The sequence below is a fragment of the Fusarium redolens genome (genome assembly GCF_020744475.1).
Source record: "Fusarium redolens strain MPI-CAGE-AT-0023 chromosome Unknown BKA55scaffold_12, whole genome shotgun sequence".
NCBI lineage: Eukaryota > Fungi > Ascomycota > Sordariomycetes > Hypocreales > Nectriaceae > Fusarium > Fusarium redolens.
In genome coordinates, this window is record NW_025763675.1 from 1,133,737 (window position 1) to 1,150,456 (window position 16,720).

The 16,720-nt window shown below is 49.3% G+C and overlaps 7 protein-coding genes across 7 annotated transcripts; 3 read left to right on the plus strand and 4 right to left on the minus strand.

Moving 5' to 3' along the window:
• Positions 1 to 2,610: 2,610 nt before the first annotated feature.
• Positions 2,611 to 3,175, minus strand: BKA55DRAFT_575129 (uncharacterized protein). Its single transcript, XM_046193359.1, has one exon. The coding sequence runs from the start codon at positions 3,137 to 3,139 to the stop codon at positions 2,927 to 2,929; it is 213 nt and encodes a 70-aa protein (XP_046047073.1). The 5' UTR covers positions 3,140 to 3,175; the 3' UTR covers positions 2,611 to 2,926.
• A 1,167-nt stretch (positions 3,176 to 4,342) lies between these two features.
• Positions 4,343 to 6,859, plus strand: BKA55DRAFT_516796 (heterokaryon incompatibility protein-domain-containing protein; the record flags this gene model as incomplete). The annotated part of the gene is made up of 1 exon (XM_046188119.1): positions 4,343 to 6,859. One exon carries the CDS (start codon positions 4,343 to 4,345, stop codon positions 6,857 to 6,859), a length of 2,517 nt encoding a protein of 838 aa, XP_046047074.1.
• Positions 6,860 to 7,428: 569 nt separating this feature from the next.
• BKA55DRAFT_619627 (FMN-dependent dehydrogenase) lies at positions 7,429 to 8,999 on the plus strand. Its single transcript, XM_046196749.1, has 5 exons — positions 7,429 to 7,617; positions 7,670 to 8,013; positions 8,061 to 8,521; positions 8,573 to 8,781; positions 8,832 to 8,999. The coding sequence occupies exons 1-5, from the start codon at positions 7,563 to 7,565 to the stop codon at positions 8,993 to 8,995; spliced, it is 1,233 nt and encodes a 410-aa protein (XP_046047075.1). The 5' UTR covers positions 7,429 to 7,562; the 3' UTR covers positions 8,996 to 8,999.
• Positions 9,000 to 9,001: 2 nt separating this feature from the next.
• On the minus strand, positions 9,002 to 10,114 carry BKA55DRAFT_575134 (uncharacterized protein). The gene has a single exon (XM_046193360.1). It carries the CDS (start codon positions 10,032 to 10,034, stop codon positions 9,069 to 9,071), a length of 966 nt encoding a protein of 321 aa, XP_046047076.1. The 5' UTR covers positions 10,035 to 10,114; the 3' UTR covers positions 9,002 to 9,068.
• Positions 10,115 to 10,439: 325 nt separating this feature from the next.
• BKA55DRAFT_541835 (uncharacterized protein) lies at positions 10,440 to 12,295 on the minus strand (the record flags this gene model as incomplete). Its single annotated transcript, XM_046190425.1, has 3 exons — positions 10,440 to 11,116; positions 11,165 to 12,225; positions 12,279 to 12,295. 3 exons carry the CDS (start codon positions 12,293 to 12,295, stop codon positions 10,440 to 10,442), a joined length of 1,755 nt encoding a protein of 584 aa, XP_046047077.1.
• Positions 12,296 to 13,801: 1,506 nt separating this feature from the next.
• BKA55DRAFT_466965 (magnesium-dependent phosphatase-1) lies at positions 13,802 to 14,311 on the plus strand (the record flags this gene model as incomplete). Its single annotated transcript, XM_046186115.1, has 1 exon — positions 13,802 to 14,311. A coding segment is annotated over one exon (510 nt), but the record flags the coding sequence as incomplete, so codon positions are not given.
• A 337-nt stretch (positions 14,312 to 14,648) lies between these two features.
• BKA55DRAFT_692751 (CRAL-TRIO domain-containing protein) lies at positions 14,649 to 16,081 on the minus strand (the record flags this gene model as incomplete). Its single annotated transcript, XM_046199824.1, has 3 exons — positions 14,649 to 15,620; positions 15,673 to 15,814; positions 15,873 to 16,081. The coding sequence occupies 3 exons, from the start codon at positions 16,079 to 16,081 to the stop codon at positions 14,649 to 14,651; spliced, it is 1,323 nt and encodes a 440-aa protein (XP_046047079.1).
• Positions 16,082 to 16,720: the final 639 nt, after the last annotated feature.

Sequence of the window (16,720 nt, forward strand, 5' to 3'; positions counted from 1 at the left end):
GATACAAACTACCCAGCCGAGTTCCGAGACCTTTTCTCCCATCCCACGCCTTGAGATTATTATGACTGGATACAAGACAATCCGGGCGTCATTATTATCAGCTCAGACCGGGCGGGGAGACTCTCGGTTGCCCCGTACGGAGACGATTCCTGGATCCCGGATTGCCTCCGTGTGATAGCGGACTTTGGTGTGTGATGATGATGTAGCGAAGTAGTTGATGCTCATGATGAGATGATGTTGTTCTGCCCTTGGTGTGTTGTAGAAGGGCAAATGAGAAGACTCTTGTCTTCAGCTGATCCAATATTGATCACTGCACCAAAGATACCTGGTGTTAAGATAGTAGGCATTCTCGTGTCCTAGCATGATCGTCATGCACAGATGTAAGTCTCCGCCGTTATCTCTCATGTCCCAGCTTTATTGTTTCTCTAGCCCCTCTTTCTCTCCGTTATTTCCCTCAAGAAATCTTCTTTCCTATCATCACCTCCGTTTGCCGCGTTAGACGTGGGTCACGACAGCTCATCGTTTCCTATGGATCAATCACACACACTCGATCCTATTTACACTCCCACGTCCGCACCCACACCTCCGGTAGCCCGATGGGTTTCCCATGACTAAGGTCTCATCATGCACGGGCGTAATAGTCCTACGATTTTACCAGTGCTTGGAGATATACTTTCACTGCCTTGTGTTTCCCATACTCGCTTGGTGTAAGAGGGCCCAACACACCAATCATTGCCCAATCTTGCTGAAGATGCATGCGCGGGATGCATGCATGAATGGTTCAGAACTAATCGACTCTGAACCGTCAGTGTATTGGCTTTTGTGGTCCCCATCCATGCCCACGTTGTTCTCGATTATCCCTCATCGATCCGTCTCACTTATGCCTATCACACTGCGTCCTTGTTGATAGGCTTGTTCCTCACACTGGTTCGTCACGTTCACGTATCACGATGATGAACTAGCCCTCGCTGTGCAGCTACTGCATGATAATCTTGGTTGTTGATTATCATTTCAGCGGCAAACGTTACTTGATTGTCGTTGGCTTCACTTTAACATGATCATCCATCAGAGATAGCTCGTCTGCTATTGGTTGCCTCACATTATCCGTCTCGTTGTCTTTGGTTCACTACCCCACTCGGCGAATAAGTCTAACTCTTATTCCTCTCACATGTTCACATCCATTCTCATTGCTTCCTCTTACACCTTCTAACTCTGCGTACCCCCATCCGGCATATCGATTCTCTTGATTCGTCCACGTACAGGACAAGACATCTCGGTAGGCCCAAAGGGGAACTACCCCGGCTTCAACGCAGGGTCTCGAGGTAAAACATCCTTCTTCTCTTTCTCTTGCAACCCTAGTTCAGGCCCCTACTCACCGGTGTGGGCAAGAAACGAAGTTATTTTAGTCAGTCCGGCTTGAGCCGTTCCAAAGCTTTATCGTCGCTGGGATGAACCCCCACTCCCAAGTGTCCAAGTTCCATGGAAGCATGACTTGCTTCAGGTGCTGCCTTGTCCCTGGCAGCTAGACTGAGCTATCGGGAATCGGCCCAAGCTAAGACATCCGATAGATACTCGGCATGTCTTGAGAACTACATCTGCATGGGTTACGTGGCGATCCCACTACAATGTCAGCAGCAGGCCTCAGTAGCATGCCAATCCTACCTCTTCTGGAAAGCAACTGTCAGTTCCACATCTGATGCCGTTCGGTTCAATAGGAGCAAGTCTGCGGTGCAACTCTGGCGGCCATGAAACTCGTTTCGCAGTGGCTGCATCTCGGAACGGCGCGAGTAGAGCTTGAGCTGGAGCTTCACGGTGGAGAGCTCTCTCTGTAGTGGAGGCTCGGCGCAACCACTATGCATCATCTCGGCCAATTACAGAAACATGGGCATCCCACATCGTACATGGGCATGCGGGGTGAAGGTCACTTTGACTTGAGAGGACCCTGAGACTTGGTTGGATTGAAGACAGGTTGGTGATGCACATGGAGTGGACACTCCCACCTTCATCCACGCCCATGCCCACGCTGGATGCGATGATCAGGCAACTGATAGATGGAGTATGATCGAAGACGGCTGAGAATATGAGGGTTGGAAAAGTATAAGAAGGGCGGTTCATCTCGCTCAAATCGGGTTTTGTTCATCATCCAACAATCTCACACTTCAACACACACTCAACACTTACAACTTTTTCGAAGACCTTCTTCACCAACAACTATCAACATGTCTCCCTGGTGAGCTCCTCTCAGTCCATCACTGCACCTTCTGGCTCTCATCGAGTCGAAAGAGTTGCAGTGATGAAGCATCGAACATCCAGCTAACAGCATCTAGCTCCTGCTGCAACCACGAGGCCTCTGCCTGCGGCTCCAGCTGCTCTTGCTGCCAGGTGGGTTCCCATCAAACACAAAACCTTATACGGAACAGCTTCTGATAACTTGATAGCACTAAGTTCCTTCTTCCATCACCAACGACACTCGGCATCAACAACCACGCTCGCGGGCCTTTAAAGGCCATGCTTCCTGGATACGCTATAGGATGATATCTCTGATGCGAGCTCAAGAGCAAGTCGGACGGACAAGTGCAACGGACAGAATGGAAAAGAAGAAAAAAAGAGACATGCTGGCGATGAACTGGAACCGCCAACTTTCGATGGTAGCGAAGTTTTAGAGACAATTGAAGCTTGCATGCCTTGAACGTTTACTTGATTGATCTCATGTGACATCTTGACTCGCCTTACATGAATCTCACTATTAGTACATAGATCTCGATACTTGTCGTTGCTATCGGAGCGACATGATATCGTGCACGGTGAGGCTATTAGAGTTTCCTAGCTTTAGACTAAGCAACGTCACACGCAAGAAGCAGAAGCAGATGATTTTGGGAAATCTGAGATAGCCGCTGCAGCCGTTGGAAACTAAACTCGAATTATACTAGAGATGGATAAGATCAGATGAATTTGACCCCTCTTTTTGGAGTGTTTCATGGTGAGGGCTGAGGAGTTGGCGGGCGTTGGTGTGGAGGAGCGCGACGGTCCGGCTTGATATGAGCGTGATATCATTTACCCAGGGAAAGGCTGTCAAGGCATGAATGGGAGGAAGAAATAGGGTAAAGCAGAGCAATGTTCCCCGTTTTAAGGCTGACATGGTCACCAAACTGTTCCGTAGAGATGAATCCACAGGCTTTATGTACCCTCTGAACTCCGGCCTCTATCCTTGACTTTGTAATGGAGTCATTCTTGAAGAGGGCAGTATCTTAACACAGTGAGATCATGTCACACTTCTGATCTATCTTTGGCGACAGGATCATCTCTCTAGCTGTGTGGATCACACCAAATCCTACAGGGTATTTCTCGTCAAAGCGTTTGATCTGAGTGAGATTCATGATCACTGCGCCATCAAAAGGATTGAAAAATCACCTAATAAATCCACCTACAGATGCCTAATGCCTACCACAGAGTACAGCTGTCAGTAATTGTGAGGCTGTTTCACAATCATCAAATTACGTCATCGTGAATCTCCGTACCTTTTTCATCCTCTGCATCTTTTTATTTTCAACCGCCATGTTTGCCAAGTGAGGCTGTGTTCACCAGCGTCCTTCACAAAAAAAAACCAGGCTCTCTTATACCTAGTCAATCGCAGTCCTTTGGTTGTATTATCGCCAAGTTGAATTGCTCGGTGTGGTTATTGGCCGTGTCTCAGTTGATCCTTGCTGTATTCATCTCGGATCGAATCTCGCTGCCGCTTTTCTACCAATATCTAATTTGAGGCGAGTAATATACCATCAGCAACTCTTCTCTCATATTTGAAAGAGTCTCTTCTTCTTCTTCTTCTTCTTCTTCTTCTTTACCGCTTCTTTCTTCTCTTTCTTTGTCTCCATCACTTGGCCCCCAAGCCCCGCTTCAGGAACCAACCTGCGCCGCGTTTGAAGGAGTTTGACAAGTCTGTTGGTTGTATTGATCTCGAAATAACCGCCTGATCTTAAACCTTGGCAGCGGCTCTGCTTCTTATAATAGCGACGGCCTACTCAAGCTCCTCCTCATTTACCGAATATTCTACATCTCAACTCTCCCTTTTATTTTCTCTTCAGTGTTTATTCCCCTTATTTAAACGCCACTAATAATAAATACCCCTGCTCTTTCTTTGTCCTATTCTTTTTTTATCTTTGGCGCCAGCCAGCGCCAAGAGTGGAGAACCGGAATCTAGCAGCCGAGACGGGGGCTGAAGACACCCGGTTTCCCCCCGAGAATCACGGAGCTTCAACGGCGCCAAAACGACTTCATCTTCGGGCAGCCGAACTCAATCTCACCAAACTCTCTCTCGCAAGACTCAGCGACGGTATATTTGACAATGCCAGATATGCTGGACCCAGGTACACCGACCATCACGCCTCCCGTCTCACCAGGCGGTGGCGTGGAGAGGCGTCGATCACGGAACCCTCTCAAGAACATGATGCAGCATCTCACTGTGGATCCTCCCCCAGCTGATGACGACCGCGAGCCCAGGAGAGCTTCTCTCATACGGAGAATCAGCTGGCGCAAGAGTCGGAGTCCGTCAGCGCATTCTGATAGATCAGGAGGGCAGCCGCAAGACCCCAATCTGTGCACTGCGTGTGCGGGCTGGGCGGCTGATATCGACTCTACGTTTGACACCATGGATGATTTCTTCACAAGAGCTCTGAATCCGACATCTGCGGATACTTTTGAGAACAAGGAGCATTCGTTAGGCCGGTTAAAGGAGCTTGAAGAGAATCGCTTCGTTACGAAATGTCCCCTCTGCAAGCTATTCCTCTCAGTACACATTCCCAGCGAGGGAGAAGGCGATCTATATCTCTCCGGCTTCTCAAGTCGCGATACAAATTACCTCATCGACAATCAGAGCATGTTTGAACAGGGCCACTCATCAAAGAATAAGATCAAAGGCGTCAGTCCAGCATATCTAGGCGTTGTTCCCAAAAAGAGCGGTGATGGCGCGTTGAGTTGGGACGTGAGCGCCGATTGGTTCCGTGGGTCTGGTATGCTCTATCGAACAATGCCTGAGCCACCAAATGAGCTTCTCAGTGCAAGATCAGAAGGGAAGCATTCACGTGCGAATTCTATGACCGATAATGCCGGTTGGCAGAAGCGTGGTATTTGGGGTCGCGAATTGGAGGGTGTGATTGATATGTCCATTGGAGTAGATTGGTTACGGTTCTGCGAATTTTATCACCAGGGACGATGTGGCCGAAAACCCGTTACGCGGGAGATGCCGGGTTTCAAGCTCGTCGATTGCGCAAAGAATCCTCCTCAAGTGGTCACTGCTTCAATTACAGAACGATATGCGGCTTTGAGTTACGTCTGGGGAAACAAAACAACAGGGACGTGGCCCAAGGTTGTGTGGGATGCTGTCATCGCAACTAAAGACCTCGGCATCAGATATCTCTGGGTCGATCGGCTGTGCATGGAGGAGGTTCAACCCGCTGAGCGGATGCAGCAGATTGCAAGGATGGACGATATCTTCGAAGGTGCCATATTAGCTATCATTGCGGCTTGTGGTGAAGATGCGGACTATGGTCTTCCTGGCGTGGGATCACGAACACGACCGGCTCAACCAAAATACGAATTCGTCAACTCTAACATTACCCTTGTGTCAAGTCTTCAAGATCCACGGTTGGCGATTAAGAACTCAACCTGGTATCAGCGAGGCTGGACGTACCAGGAAGGTCTTCTTGCGAGACGGCGCTTGATCTTTACAGATCAGCAGATGTACTGGGAATGCGAAGGCATGTGCTGTCCTGAATCACTCATCCTACCGCTTGAGTGTTACCACGACATGGAAGAGCAGCGAATGTGCGACTTTATGCGTCCTGGTCTCTTCAACGGTGTGTCATTCGTCGATGGAAGTTGGGAGCGTTGGAAGAGACTACCCGGCAAGGTTGAAGATCCGAGTACTTTGAGTATCTTCCGAGAAGCAGACCAACATATCGGAAACTACACACGAAGAGATTTGACGTATGATCGAGATTCGCTAGATGCGTTCCTCGGAATGTTAAGACGTCTCGAGACTACAGTCGGTCGCGGGAAGATGTTCAATATCCTCGGCATACCCCTCTGGGCACCACAAATGGACCAAGGACCAGCAGTCCAAGGCATCCCCCGCACACGCGACATCTTTGCTCTATCAACATGTTTCTGGCACCACAAAGAAGGCGTCATCGCCACAAGACGTCCACACATGCCCAGCTGGACATGGGCAGGTTGGAAAGGCCCCGTTGATCTCTACTCCTCTATCACAGTGGTAGATCCAGACACAAAGGCCGTTCAACGCAAGCATAATCACCACCACTACGTCTCCGCCACACACGTATCACGCAACGATCCCAATTCTATCCGCTGGACTTACTCTCCCAACATCGTCCTCGTCAACCGTGACGGAAGCGTAGCATACGACTTTGGCGCCTCGACCTCCGTAACTGGCATGCCCCCCTCTCCACCGAATCTACACATCCGCCCCTACGGCATCCACGTCCCGAACCCCTTTGTTCTTGACCGCGTAAAAGCACGTTCTCACCCCGACGGGTGGATCTTCAACCGCGTCAGCGTGGACATACGCATGAGTCGCGGGGCTGGCTCAATGCGAGAGTACATTGAGCGTCATGCGCGCGGTGAACAAATGACGGTGTTGTGGTTTGTTGAAGAGGCGCTTGTTATGCTTCTTGTTGTTGAGAGGACGGAGAGGGAGGGGAGGATCGTGTGGGAGAGGGTTGGGAGGATGAGGATGGGATTTCCGGAGGAGGCGAAGGATGTTGTTAAGAGATGTGGAAGGCTGGAGAAGATGGTGGAGGAGTTGCCGCTTAGGAGGTTGGGAGAGGATATTGTTATTGAGTAGAGGGGTGTGTTATTAGGGTAGTATATATTGTAATATCAGGTATTTCCACTGTGAATCGGCAGCTTAATGAGTAAAGCAATGGTATATGGTGCTGATGGCCATTGAACCGCCATAGCTGGCTTGGAATGGATCCGTTTACTGAGAGCCGACCGATAGAGTGGTAGAGAGACATTTCTGGAGTAGCATGATGAGTTTAGCCCTGAAATAAGCTGAAGCCTTCTAGTTTTCATCTTGAGTTCCTCAAATCATAGTCTCAGCTTATGAAGGGAACGGAGCCATTGGGAATCACCTCAGTACCAAGTTGGGCTTCGCCATGCCGACAATCGGCTGAACCCTGAAAAACAGATAAACAATGAGGCAAAAATTAAATAATGAGAGTCCTGGTATGACCAGGCATAACTTGCAGTGAGTACCTCGGAGAGAAGGCCGAGCAAGGCAAATCTGGGCCCATCGGCAACATGACCGTGTCAATGCCGCGGTGCCACTCGCGCCAAAATACCCCGAGAGACAGGTCATGATGAAAGGTGAGGAGTCCGATTGCGGGGACTGGTATTGAACTAAGATGATCTACGGATACTACGTAGAGATATAAGAAGACGGCGCATGATGAGCCGACAACTACAGTAGAGCTATTATCTCAACTGTATACTACACCATTAACAGATATCTCTAAACTGAATTATCGTAATAAACATCCGCCATCATGAGTGATCTCGCAGCAATGGAGTCTGAATCTCCCAACATCCCACCCCCTCGAGGTATTCACCCTCACCAGAGCCATCTCTCACACTACGCTCACTAACCTCTCAGAAATCCAACTCCCCTCCTCCGTCCCATCCCTCGATCAAATCCTCTCAGCACACGACTTCTCCCTCGCCGCCCAAAAAGCCTTGACACCAAAAGCATGGGCGTTCTACTCCTCCGCCGCCACCGATCTCGTCACAGTGTCTAAGAACAAGGAACTCATCCGCAGAGTCATGCTCCGTCCCAGAATTCTACGCAATGTCGCTGAAGTTTGTATAAAGAGGACTATTTTGGGTCTGGAGAGTAAAGCGCCGTTTATCATGTGTCCTGCTGCCATGGCGACGTTGGCGCATCCGGATGGTGAGCTTGGTTGGAGTAGAGCAGCTGCCAGTGAAGGAATCTTTGAGATTGTAGGTCAATCCCCCTTCTCACACTGAATATTTTCTGATTTTGGTAGATCTCGAGTAATGCCTCTTACTCTCTCCCCAACATCATCGGCGCAGCTCCATCAGGCCATCCCTTCTTCCTCCAACTCTACGTAAACTCCCACCGCCCCAAAACAATCGAACTTCTCCGCCGCGCTCGCTCCTTGGGTATAAAAGCTATCTTCGTAACCGTCGATGCACCCGTTCCTGGAAAACGCGAAGCAGATGAACGAGCGCCTCAAGCTGTTGTTATAAAATCTGCCATGAGTGGTAGTGAGAGTAGTAAAGATGGTAAAGGCAGTGGACTCGGACGACTGATGGGCCAGTATATCGATAAGAGTCTTTCGTGGGAGGATTTGGAGTGGATAAGACGGGAGAGCTCTGTGCCGATTGTGCTGAAGGGGGTTCAGACTGTGGAGGATGTTAAGTTGGCGGTTGAGTATGGCGTTGAGGGTGTTATGTTGAGTAATCATGGTGGAAGATCCCTCGATGGGTAAGTTCAGCATCAGCCACTTGAAAAGGGGAATCTCTGACAGATCTGCAGTGCTCAAGCATCTATCCTTATCCTTCTCGAGGTCCGAAAGCGGTTCCCTGAAGCTTTCCAACATCTTGAGATCTTCATCGACGGAGGATTTGAACGTGGATCTGATATCCTCAAGGCTATTGCTCTAGGAGCTACAGCTGTTGGAATAGCAAGACCGTTCCTGTATTCGTTGGTGTATGGCCAAAAGGGAGTTGAGCACCTTTCACAGAGTAAGTTATCTGAATGGTATTTCTGTGGCAGTAACTAACACGCTGCTTAGTTCTCAAGGACGAGCTCGAGACATCGATGAGACTCGCTGGCATTACTAGTTTGGATCAAGCGACCCCTGATCTTGTTAATACTTTGGATGTTGATCATTTGGTCACTTCTGGACGCATTGAGCCGAGTTCGGTCTCACGAAGAGTCCGATCTTCAAAGCTGTAGGAGCAAAGTTGCAAGATGTTTGACTATACCCATTCAAATTGATAGAGATAGAACCACGTTTAATAATTAAATCCTAAGATGAACCCTTCAATCTCTCCTGAAAAGCTTTAACAGCATCAACCAACTCCCCATCCTCATCCAACCCAAGCCCCTTCGCCCTACTCGCATCAAACCACGGCGGCCAACTCTTGACAATCTTATACAACGCCTCATCCTGCTCCTCCTTGACATAACCAACAGCTTCCTTCCCACCAACCTTCTCAACCGCATCGAGAATATCCTGTACACTAACAGTAATACCCGGAAGATTCACAATCCTCGACTCTCCAAACTTCTCAGCGGGTATATCCTTGATCTTGATCAGGTTCTTGATCACTGTCGCGGGGCTGCAGATCCACATTGATATATCCTTCGGTACGGGGAGGATGTTGGGAATGCCCTGGAGAGATTCTCGCACGATACCTGAGGCGAAACTGGATGCTGCGGCGGAGGGCTTTCCAGGCCGAACTACCACCGTTGGCAATCTCACGATCCGCCCATCGATCAAACCCCTTCTCGAAAAGTCATTCACCAACAACTCAGCAATAAGCTTCTCCGCACCATACGAAGATCTCGGCTGCGGTAGCGTTTTCTCCGTAACATATCCCTCCTCCGGTCCATAAACAGCACAAGAACTCGAGAAAACCACTTTGACTCCAGGGAGTTTGTTCCTCAGTGCATCGAGGACGTAGCGAACTGAATCAACGTTGACTTTAAGACCGTGATCGAGATTCGCTTCTGAACCACCCGACATGAGCCCGTGGAAGAGATAAACTGCTTGAAAGGGCTGTGAAGTTATGAGTTTTTCAACGACAGAGGGGTTGGTGAGATCTGCGGCGAGAGAAGTTATGCGTTGGGAGTGTTGAGTTGGAACCGGGGGTTCAGAGATGTCGGTTATTGTGAGATGGATGGAGGGTGAGGAGTTGAGAAGGGGAGCTATGATTTCTTGGCCGATGAAGCCACCGGCGCCTGTGATGAGGATATGTTGTGTGTTGGCCATGTCGACGTTTAACTGGTATATACTAATGGTTGTGTCAGTGATGAAGTGAGAGTGAGTTGATGTGTTTAAATGGTAGTTTGATCGGATAAGATTGATCCACTATCGCGGGGTGAATGAGGTTATCCGTGTCCCCCGCAGAAGATGATGCGGAGTCGACGGAACGAAATCCGAGATGAACAAACTGTGGAGAGGATGATCACGTAGATTCGGGGAAGCTAAGGACGAGGTTTGATACATCTCTACTTATGAGTGAGTAAAGTAGGGGGCAGTTATCCGATCACGGAGTGTCTTCAAAGACATACGACGGATAAGAATATCTCTTCAGCTTCATATCCAAGTCCAATTCACGATACAAACAACCAGGTATTCCCACCCAAACAGAACAAACGCCCATTCCCATCCATCCTATTGCGGCCTCATCCCATAATCAGCCTCAGGATACGTTGGAAGCGACTGTCCTGAAGCGTCAACCGTAAACATACTCGGATCAAACCTAAAAACCGGCGAGAGCCCAAAACTCATATCATAATCAAAGAACGTATCCCCATCCATATCAGTATACACCTGGTTCCCTGGCATCACCATATCAACATGCTCAACCGTATTATTATACACAGCAGCCGGTGCCTGTCCCAACTGCCCAGGGTCCGGTGTAGCCAATGTCGCAGTCATGCGCTCCAGCCCCCCAGCCATGAGATTCGCAAGATGCCACTTCCCAGCTTTTAGCGACCGAAACTGTCGAACAAGATTTGTCGTTAGATCTTGAACACGCTGACGCTCAATCAAGTCGCTGCCATATTTCACAGCGACTTTTATGAGGAACATGCAGGCAAAGGCGGTCATGGAGAGCATGTACGAGGGCATTCCTACGATGCCGGCTGCGACGTCCGGGTCGGTTATTATGAGATCGATGATGGCTGTTGCGGCGTTTACGGCTTGCATTGCGCAGTCGAGGAAATAATGAGGGATGGGAGCGTCGTTGGAGAGACCGCGGAAGATGTGTGAGTAGAGATGAATTTGGGCGAAGTTGTAGTGAAGAATTGTGCCTTTTCGTGGGAATGAGCCGATTTGGGTCCATTGCTCTGTAAAGTGTCAGTGTAATTCGGGGACAGGTGTTGATGTCAACTTACCAGGTAATTCTCCCATCCACCGGGTATACCACTCATCGAGCTGCCGTCTGAACTGCAGTATGTGATTCAGGTACACTCTCGGAATCGGTTCACCCTTATCCGTACCAAAGAGCTCTCGAATATTTCGCAAAATACTGACCAACATAACCTGGCCAGTCAAGCGTTTATCCTCCTCCGTCGCAACCGGTGATTTCAAGAACTGCTCCCATCCTTGAATCGACGAATCCTCTTGTACAATCGAGGGCCGTCCATACAAAGTAGCAAGGTGCTGATCGCAGATATACAGGATATACCACAACCGAGCACAATCCGCCGCCTCCTGACTCTGCTCCTTAATAGCCTGATTATAGCTATTATGCAAATTACACTCAGCCGCGCGTCGAATAGCATATCCCGAAAGCATCCATGAAAGATCACTAAGCCAATACGAAGCAACACACATGGCGCGTAGATAATCGCGATCGATGCGGCGCTCAAACATGGACTTTTCCATCAGACGGCGGAATTCACTACTGCAGATTCCGTAGATGTTATCGGCTTTCGGGTCGTGTAATGCAGCTACCGTGAGAGTTGCGGCGGAGAGGATTGGACTTTTGCGGCGAAGCTCTTCGAGGGTCATGTATCGACAGCCGATTCCGTACATATACCGATCTAAACGGTCGCGATATAGAGCAAAGAGACTTTCTGCATCTGCTAGCGAAAGAGCCCCACGAGCGATGAAGTCGTTGATAGCATTCCCCTTCTGAGCTTCAGGGTTATCGGGTGATCGTAAAGCACTGAGCTTAGTAAGGGTATAGAGTGAGTGAATAGGCACATAAGGAAGTCCTTCATCTTCAGGTGTCGCTTTCGGTGAGTTATCGCATGAAGGACCGCGGAATTCCTCTTGTGATACAGATAGGTGATGTGACGTATTTGCGTGGTGATCGTCTTTAGGTGGTGTCCCTTCTTCTCGAGAATTGATGCTTTGTAGGGGAGGTAGTTCTGGGAGGCTGAGTTTGGTCATGACTTGTCTTAGAGCGCTGTGCATTTGCTCGAGATCTTGGACCACTGATTCGGAGAATCTGAGTGTGTTGGTTATTTTGAGATAATGAGTTATGGCATGGGCAAAGCTTACTGTGACTTTTCATCCATGATGGTTTGTAGACTTTTACTCAAGACACATCCTAGATTTCGCTCTGCGCATCTACGACATGGTGGACCACTTTCATCCATCAAACATTTGATCTGCCACCACAATTAATTCTCACTCATACTCATCATGGCATCTCGATCTCACCTTGTGTTTTCGACATGCTGCACACGCCTTGATCTTGCGTGAGATCTGAGGGACTGTGCCGTCATTTGACACGACTGCAGTGATGCTTTGCCGATGAGAAGCTGATCTCCCATTTCCATTTGGACGAGCTGGTGTCGGGGCCTGCCTTGTCAGCCAATTCTCAAACTGAGATGTTAAGACATACCGCCGCATCAGCGCTGGTCGCTCCAGCAGAGTCAGACCACGTTCTCTTAGCCATCATGAATGCGCTACCGATTCCTCAAGTCACTCAATTGAACGTGTCGCGTGAATGAGTCGATCTTCACGACTAACCCCTGACCGCCTTCAGACCGTCAAGAATGACGCAGACAAGCACGAAATCGCTTATTTCTCAGACATACGCTCAGCGGCATATGCATATCGCAGGGGTTCAAATCCAGGGGATTCAGCTTTCGGCAAAAAGAGATCAGTTCTTCAGGTGAAAAAAGGTCAGGCAAATGTCCAAGTTAAATGGGGAAATGCCCCCCGACTTGAACTAATTACCTCGGGCCAATTAGATGAGTGCTATTTTTCTCAGAGACCCGTAATTTGCCTCCCCGCAATCGCTGAGAGTGCGGGGTAGCCAAAATAGGAATTTAGAGGTTGACATTCAACCTGGACTGGCCAAGACTGAGCAATGAGATTTGGCAGCCTCAAGCATTTGCGATTCCCCCAAAGGGTTCAAGACTTAAAGATTTTCACTGGAACGGGCCAAAGTTCTGGTAGAATGAGTCAAACGACGTGGAGGTTGGTCAGTCCCTTGATGCTATTCACCAAACATAAAGTACTTACAGGCAGCTAACTAGAAAATAAAGGTTGATTGCCATGGATCTTTGCTGAGACTAATGAAGAGAACAACAGAAAATTAGCACAGATCACGGGAGCTAACAAAGGTCAAATTCGGACGATATCCTGGCTAGAGTCTGGCAACAGTCCTTCGTTGAATTACTCCGTCCGATGTTGCATGTAAAGTGAAAGATAAAGTATAGAACCGCTACAACGTTAACCGTTGAACCCACGACCCTTCGAAGAGTGGATGAAAGCAGTCCACCCTAATAAGGCAGACGCGTCGATCATAGCAACATTAACGGCCTGGTCAGAGCACGCACGTCAGCGACGTCACATCCCCCCACCGCGGGGCGACAACAAAAAAGTCCAACCTCTCAACACCAAGCTTCTGCATCACCACAATCTCCCTCACAACCTCGCTAACAAACCCACGAATTTCCAAAATGCCAAAGAAACTCTCCAAAAATCCTCTGCCGCCAAGCACCTCAACCCTCTCCACAATCTCAACAACATCAACATCCTCCACCGCCCTTCCATCCTCCCTCGCCGATCCATCCCTCCCGCTCCCTAAACTCATCGTCTTCGATCTCGACTACACCCTCTGGCCATTCTGGGTAGACACCCACGTAACACCACCTCTAAAACCCAACTCCTCACACACAAGTGCCACAGATCGATACGGCGAAGACTTTGGTTTCTTCAGCGACGTCCCCGCCATCCTTCACGCCCTGCCGCGCGCCGGTGTTAAAATCGGCGTAGCGTCGCGAACTTCTGCACCGAGCCTTGCGCGCGATTTGTTAAAGATGCTACATATCACTGGACCAGAGGGTGGAAAGCCGAAGAAAGCGCTGGATGTGTTTGAGGGCTTGTTGGAGATTTATCCGGGGTGTAAGATTAAGCACTTTGAGAGTCTGCAGAAGAGGACGGGGATTAAATATGAGGACATGTTGTTCTTTGACGATGAGGCAAGGAATAGAGATACGGAGAGTTTGGGGGTAACGATGTGCCTTGTTAGAGATGGGGTTACGTGGGGGGAGCTTGAGAGGGGAGTTACGCAGTGGAGGAATAGAAGGGGATATATTACGAGACCTGAGGTTCCCGAGATGGAATAGACTTTGGCAACGGTACGGCTGGGCTGGAGTTTTATAGACATAGAAGACGAGAGATTGGGAATAGAATAAAGAAGGTAATTGTTCAAATATTAACAGGGAATCACGATTATGTATTCACAACCAGATGACCGCTTCAACGGCAGGTTCTAAACACGATACGCCAAACAAGAAAGGGATATACTCCGTGTACTTCAACCAATATAGTCCATCTTATACTTCAAACCATGTTATCCAAAATTTACTTCCAGGGTATGCCAGTCTTCGCCATCTCTAGGATATAATACTTCTATCACGCAGTAGTCGTCTGTGCCGCGACAGGCTTTTCGTCCTGCAGTTTCAGCTTCTCGTTCAAGTCACCACTCAAAAGAGCATCGTCGGTTTGAACGCCGTCGTCGTGTGTTCCCTGCGGAGATACGGCGTGCCCGTTTCCGTTGAGGGCAGCTGCGTCGTTGGTTTCCGCTGGTGTTTCAACGGCTGTTTCGCCACTGGAGATTTCCACCACAGGTGCGAGACCAAAGGTCTTGGGGATTGTGCAGATTCTCTCGTTTCGAGGTTGCCCGTCCTTTGAACCCTTGGCCATACAGACCAACCTTCCGTTCGAGTCCTCTTCCCACAATAACGGCCCACTGGGGAACGTCTTGTGTCCATTCTCAAACTCAACGACACCCTCCCAGTTAGGATCAGGGTTACCGAGTTCTCCAAAGTTGTAGTCAAGCTCGCCGCCATACTTCTTAGGAATGTTTCGTGGCTCAATGTACTGCTCCAGCACACTCTTGACCTCATTATGACCCAGGATGAAAATCTTAGAAACGGTAATAGGATCGAACCAGCGCTTGATCCAACCCCAAACAGTGCTGAAAAACGCCGGGGCACCAATCACAAATATGCGATCCAATGTCTCGGGGTAATGCGCCGTAGCAAGTTGTGAAGCAGCCTGCATATGCTGCTTAAGATTCCAGAACTGCTTCAACCCCACGCCCGAAATATCAACAATGTTTGTGCTCAACGTAATAGGAACTTCAGGATGTTCGCGATCGAGGAGTTGTGTGCAGAAAGGCATGTTGAAGCGCGTCAAGTTCTCGTACAGAGCAAATAAGCGCAGCAGACCGTTCGGCGTCTTGCCGTCGGACTTGGCTTTGGAGAAGGTACTCGATGCGCCGACCTTTTCATACTCGTGGACGGTCTTGGAGTCGAGGGTCTTGACTTCAAAGACGTAGAGGGGAATTCCGCGACGGTCGCGTCGGCCGGTCCATTGGGGGTACTAGAGATACAAAGTCAGCGCTTGACGTTCCCGAGTATTCCGAGAGACATACCAGGCGACGGCTGAAATCGTAGGCGCTTAGGTCGATGGTATCGTATAACACGTCCAAATCGTTTGCCTTGCGCCAATCTTCTGTCTCTTTAAATTGCTGATACGCATCCTCGACGTTCCATCTTCGCGCGCGCAAGTATCGCCTGTAGAGAAAAGCCGTTAGATCCCTGCTTATCAATCACCTCTCAAAGAAAAACGTACAAGATCAAAGGATCATCATGAGAAGGCGGAGGTCCAACTTTCAAAAGACCCCTCTCCTGAAGAACCTTCTTAAACTGCACAAAAGCGTCCTCCTGCTTCTGCGTCAAATGTCCCAGATGTCCATAAGGATAAGCATAGTCCGCAATGGTAGAAGCAGTAGAAGTGATGCGAGCGGCTGGAGCGCCGGTAGCTTCGAGAGTAGAAGCCATGGGGGAAGCGAGATCGGAGGGGAGGAGAGTTATGATATGATAACCCGGGGATATGGATTGTTCTGGTTTGTGGGTGGTGGTTTGAGAGAAGTGAATGGAAGGGAGGGAAAAAAGCTGCATGAAAGGGAAAATGTGACGGAAGCGCCGGAGTCGCTGACAATGACGACAGTGGAGTTAGATTGGATCTGACAGCGGAGACTGGGGGGCGATTTGCGAATTTTAGGGCTGTGAGTGGAGATTCGAGTTGTCATGGGCCTGATGATCCGAAAGCCGGACATGTCGGCCGAGAATGGTAAGAATGGGGAGTTTCCGACAAGAGTATTGTTTTTAATATATCATTATTATGGCCCTGAGGGGGGCTTGGTAGAGTAAAAGAGAGGCTCATGGTGTAGTCCAATGGAGTGGCGCCGAAGGCAACACGTAGCCGTGTGAACCTCCAGTCTGAGAGTCTACATAACTTGATAATGACAAACCCAGAAAGAATTACTGCGCCTGAAGCATCATGACTTCGAACCATTAGTGGAGCTAACAGGAAACTCGCTAAAACAACTGACGTTGCGGCGTCATAGTGCGGTACGGCCCGACCGAGGCTCATGCAACGTGCGTTTATTCTCAACGAACAAAGTTGGCACTTGGTTT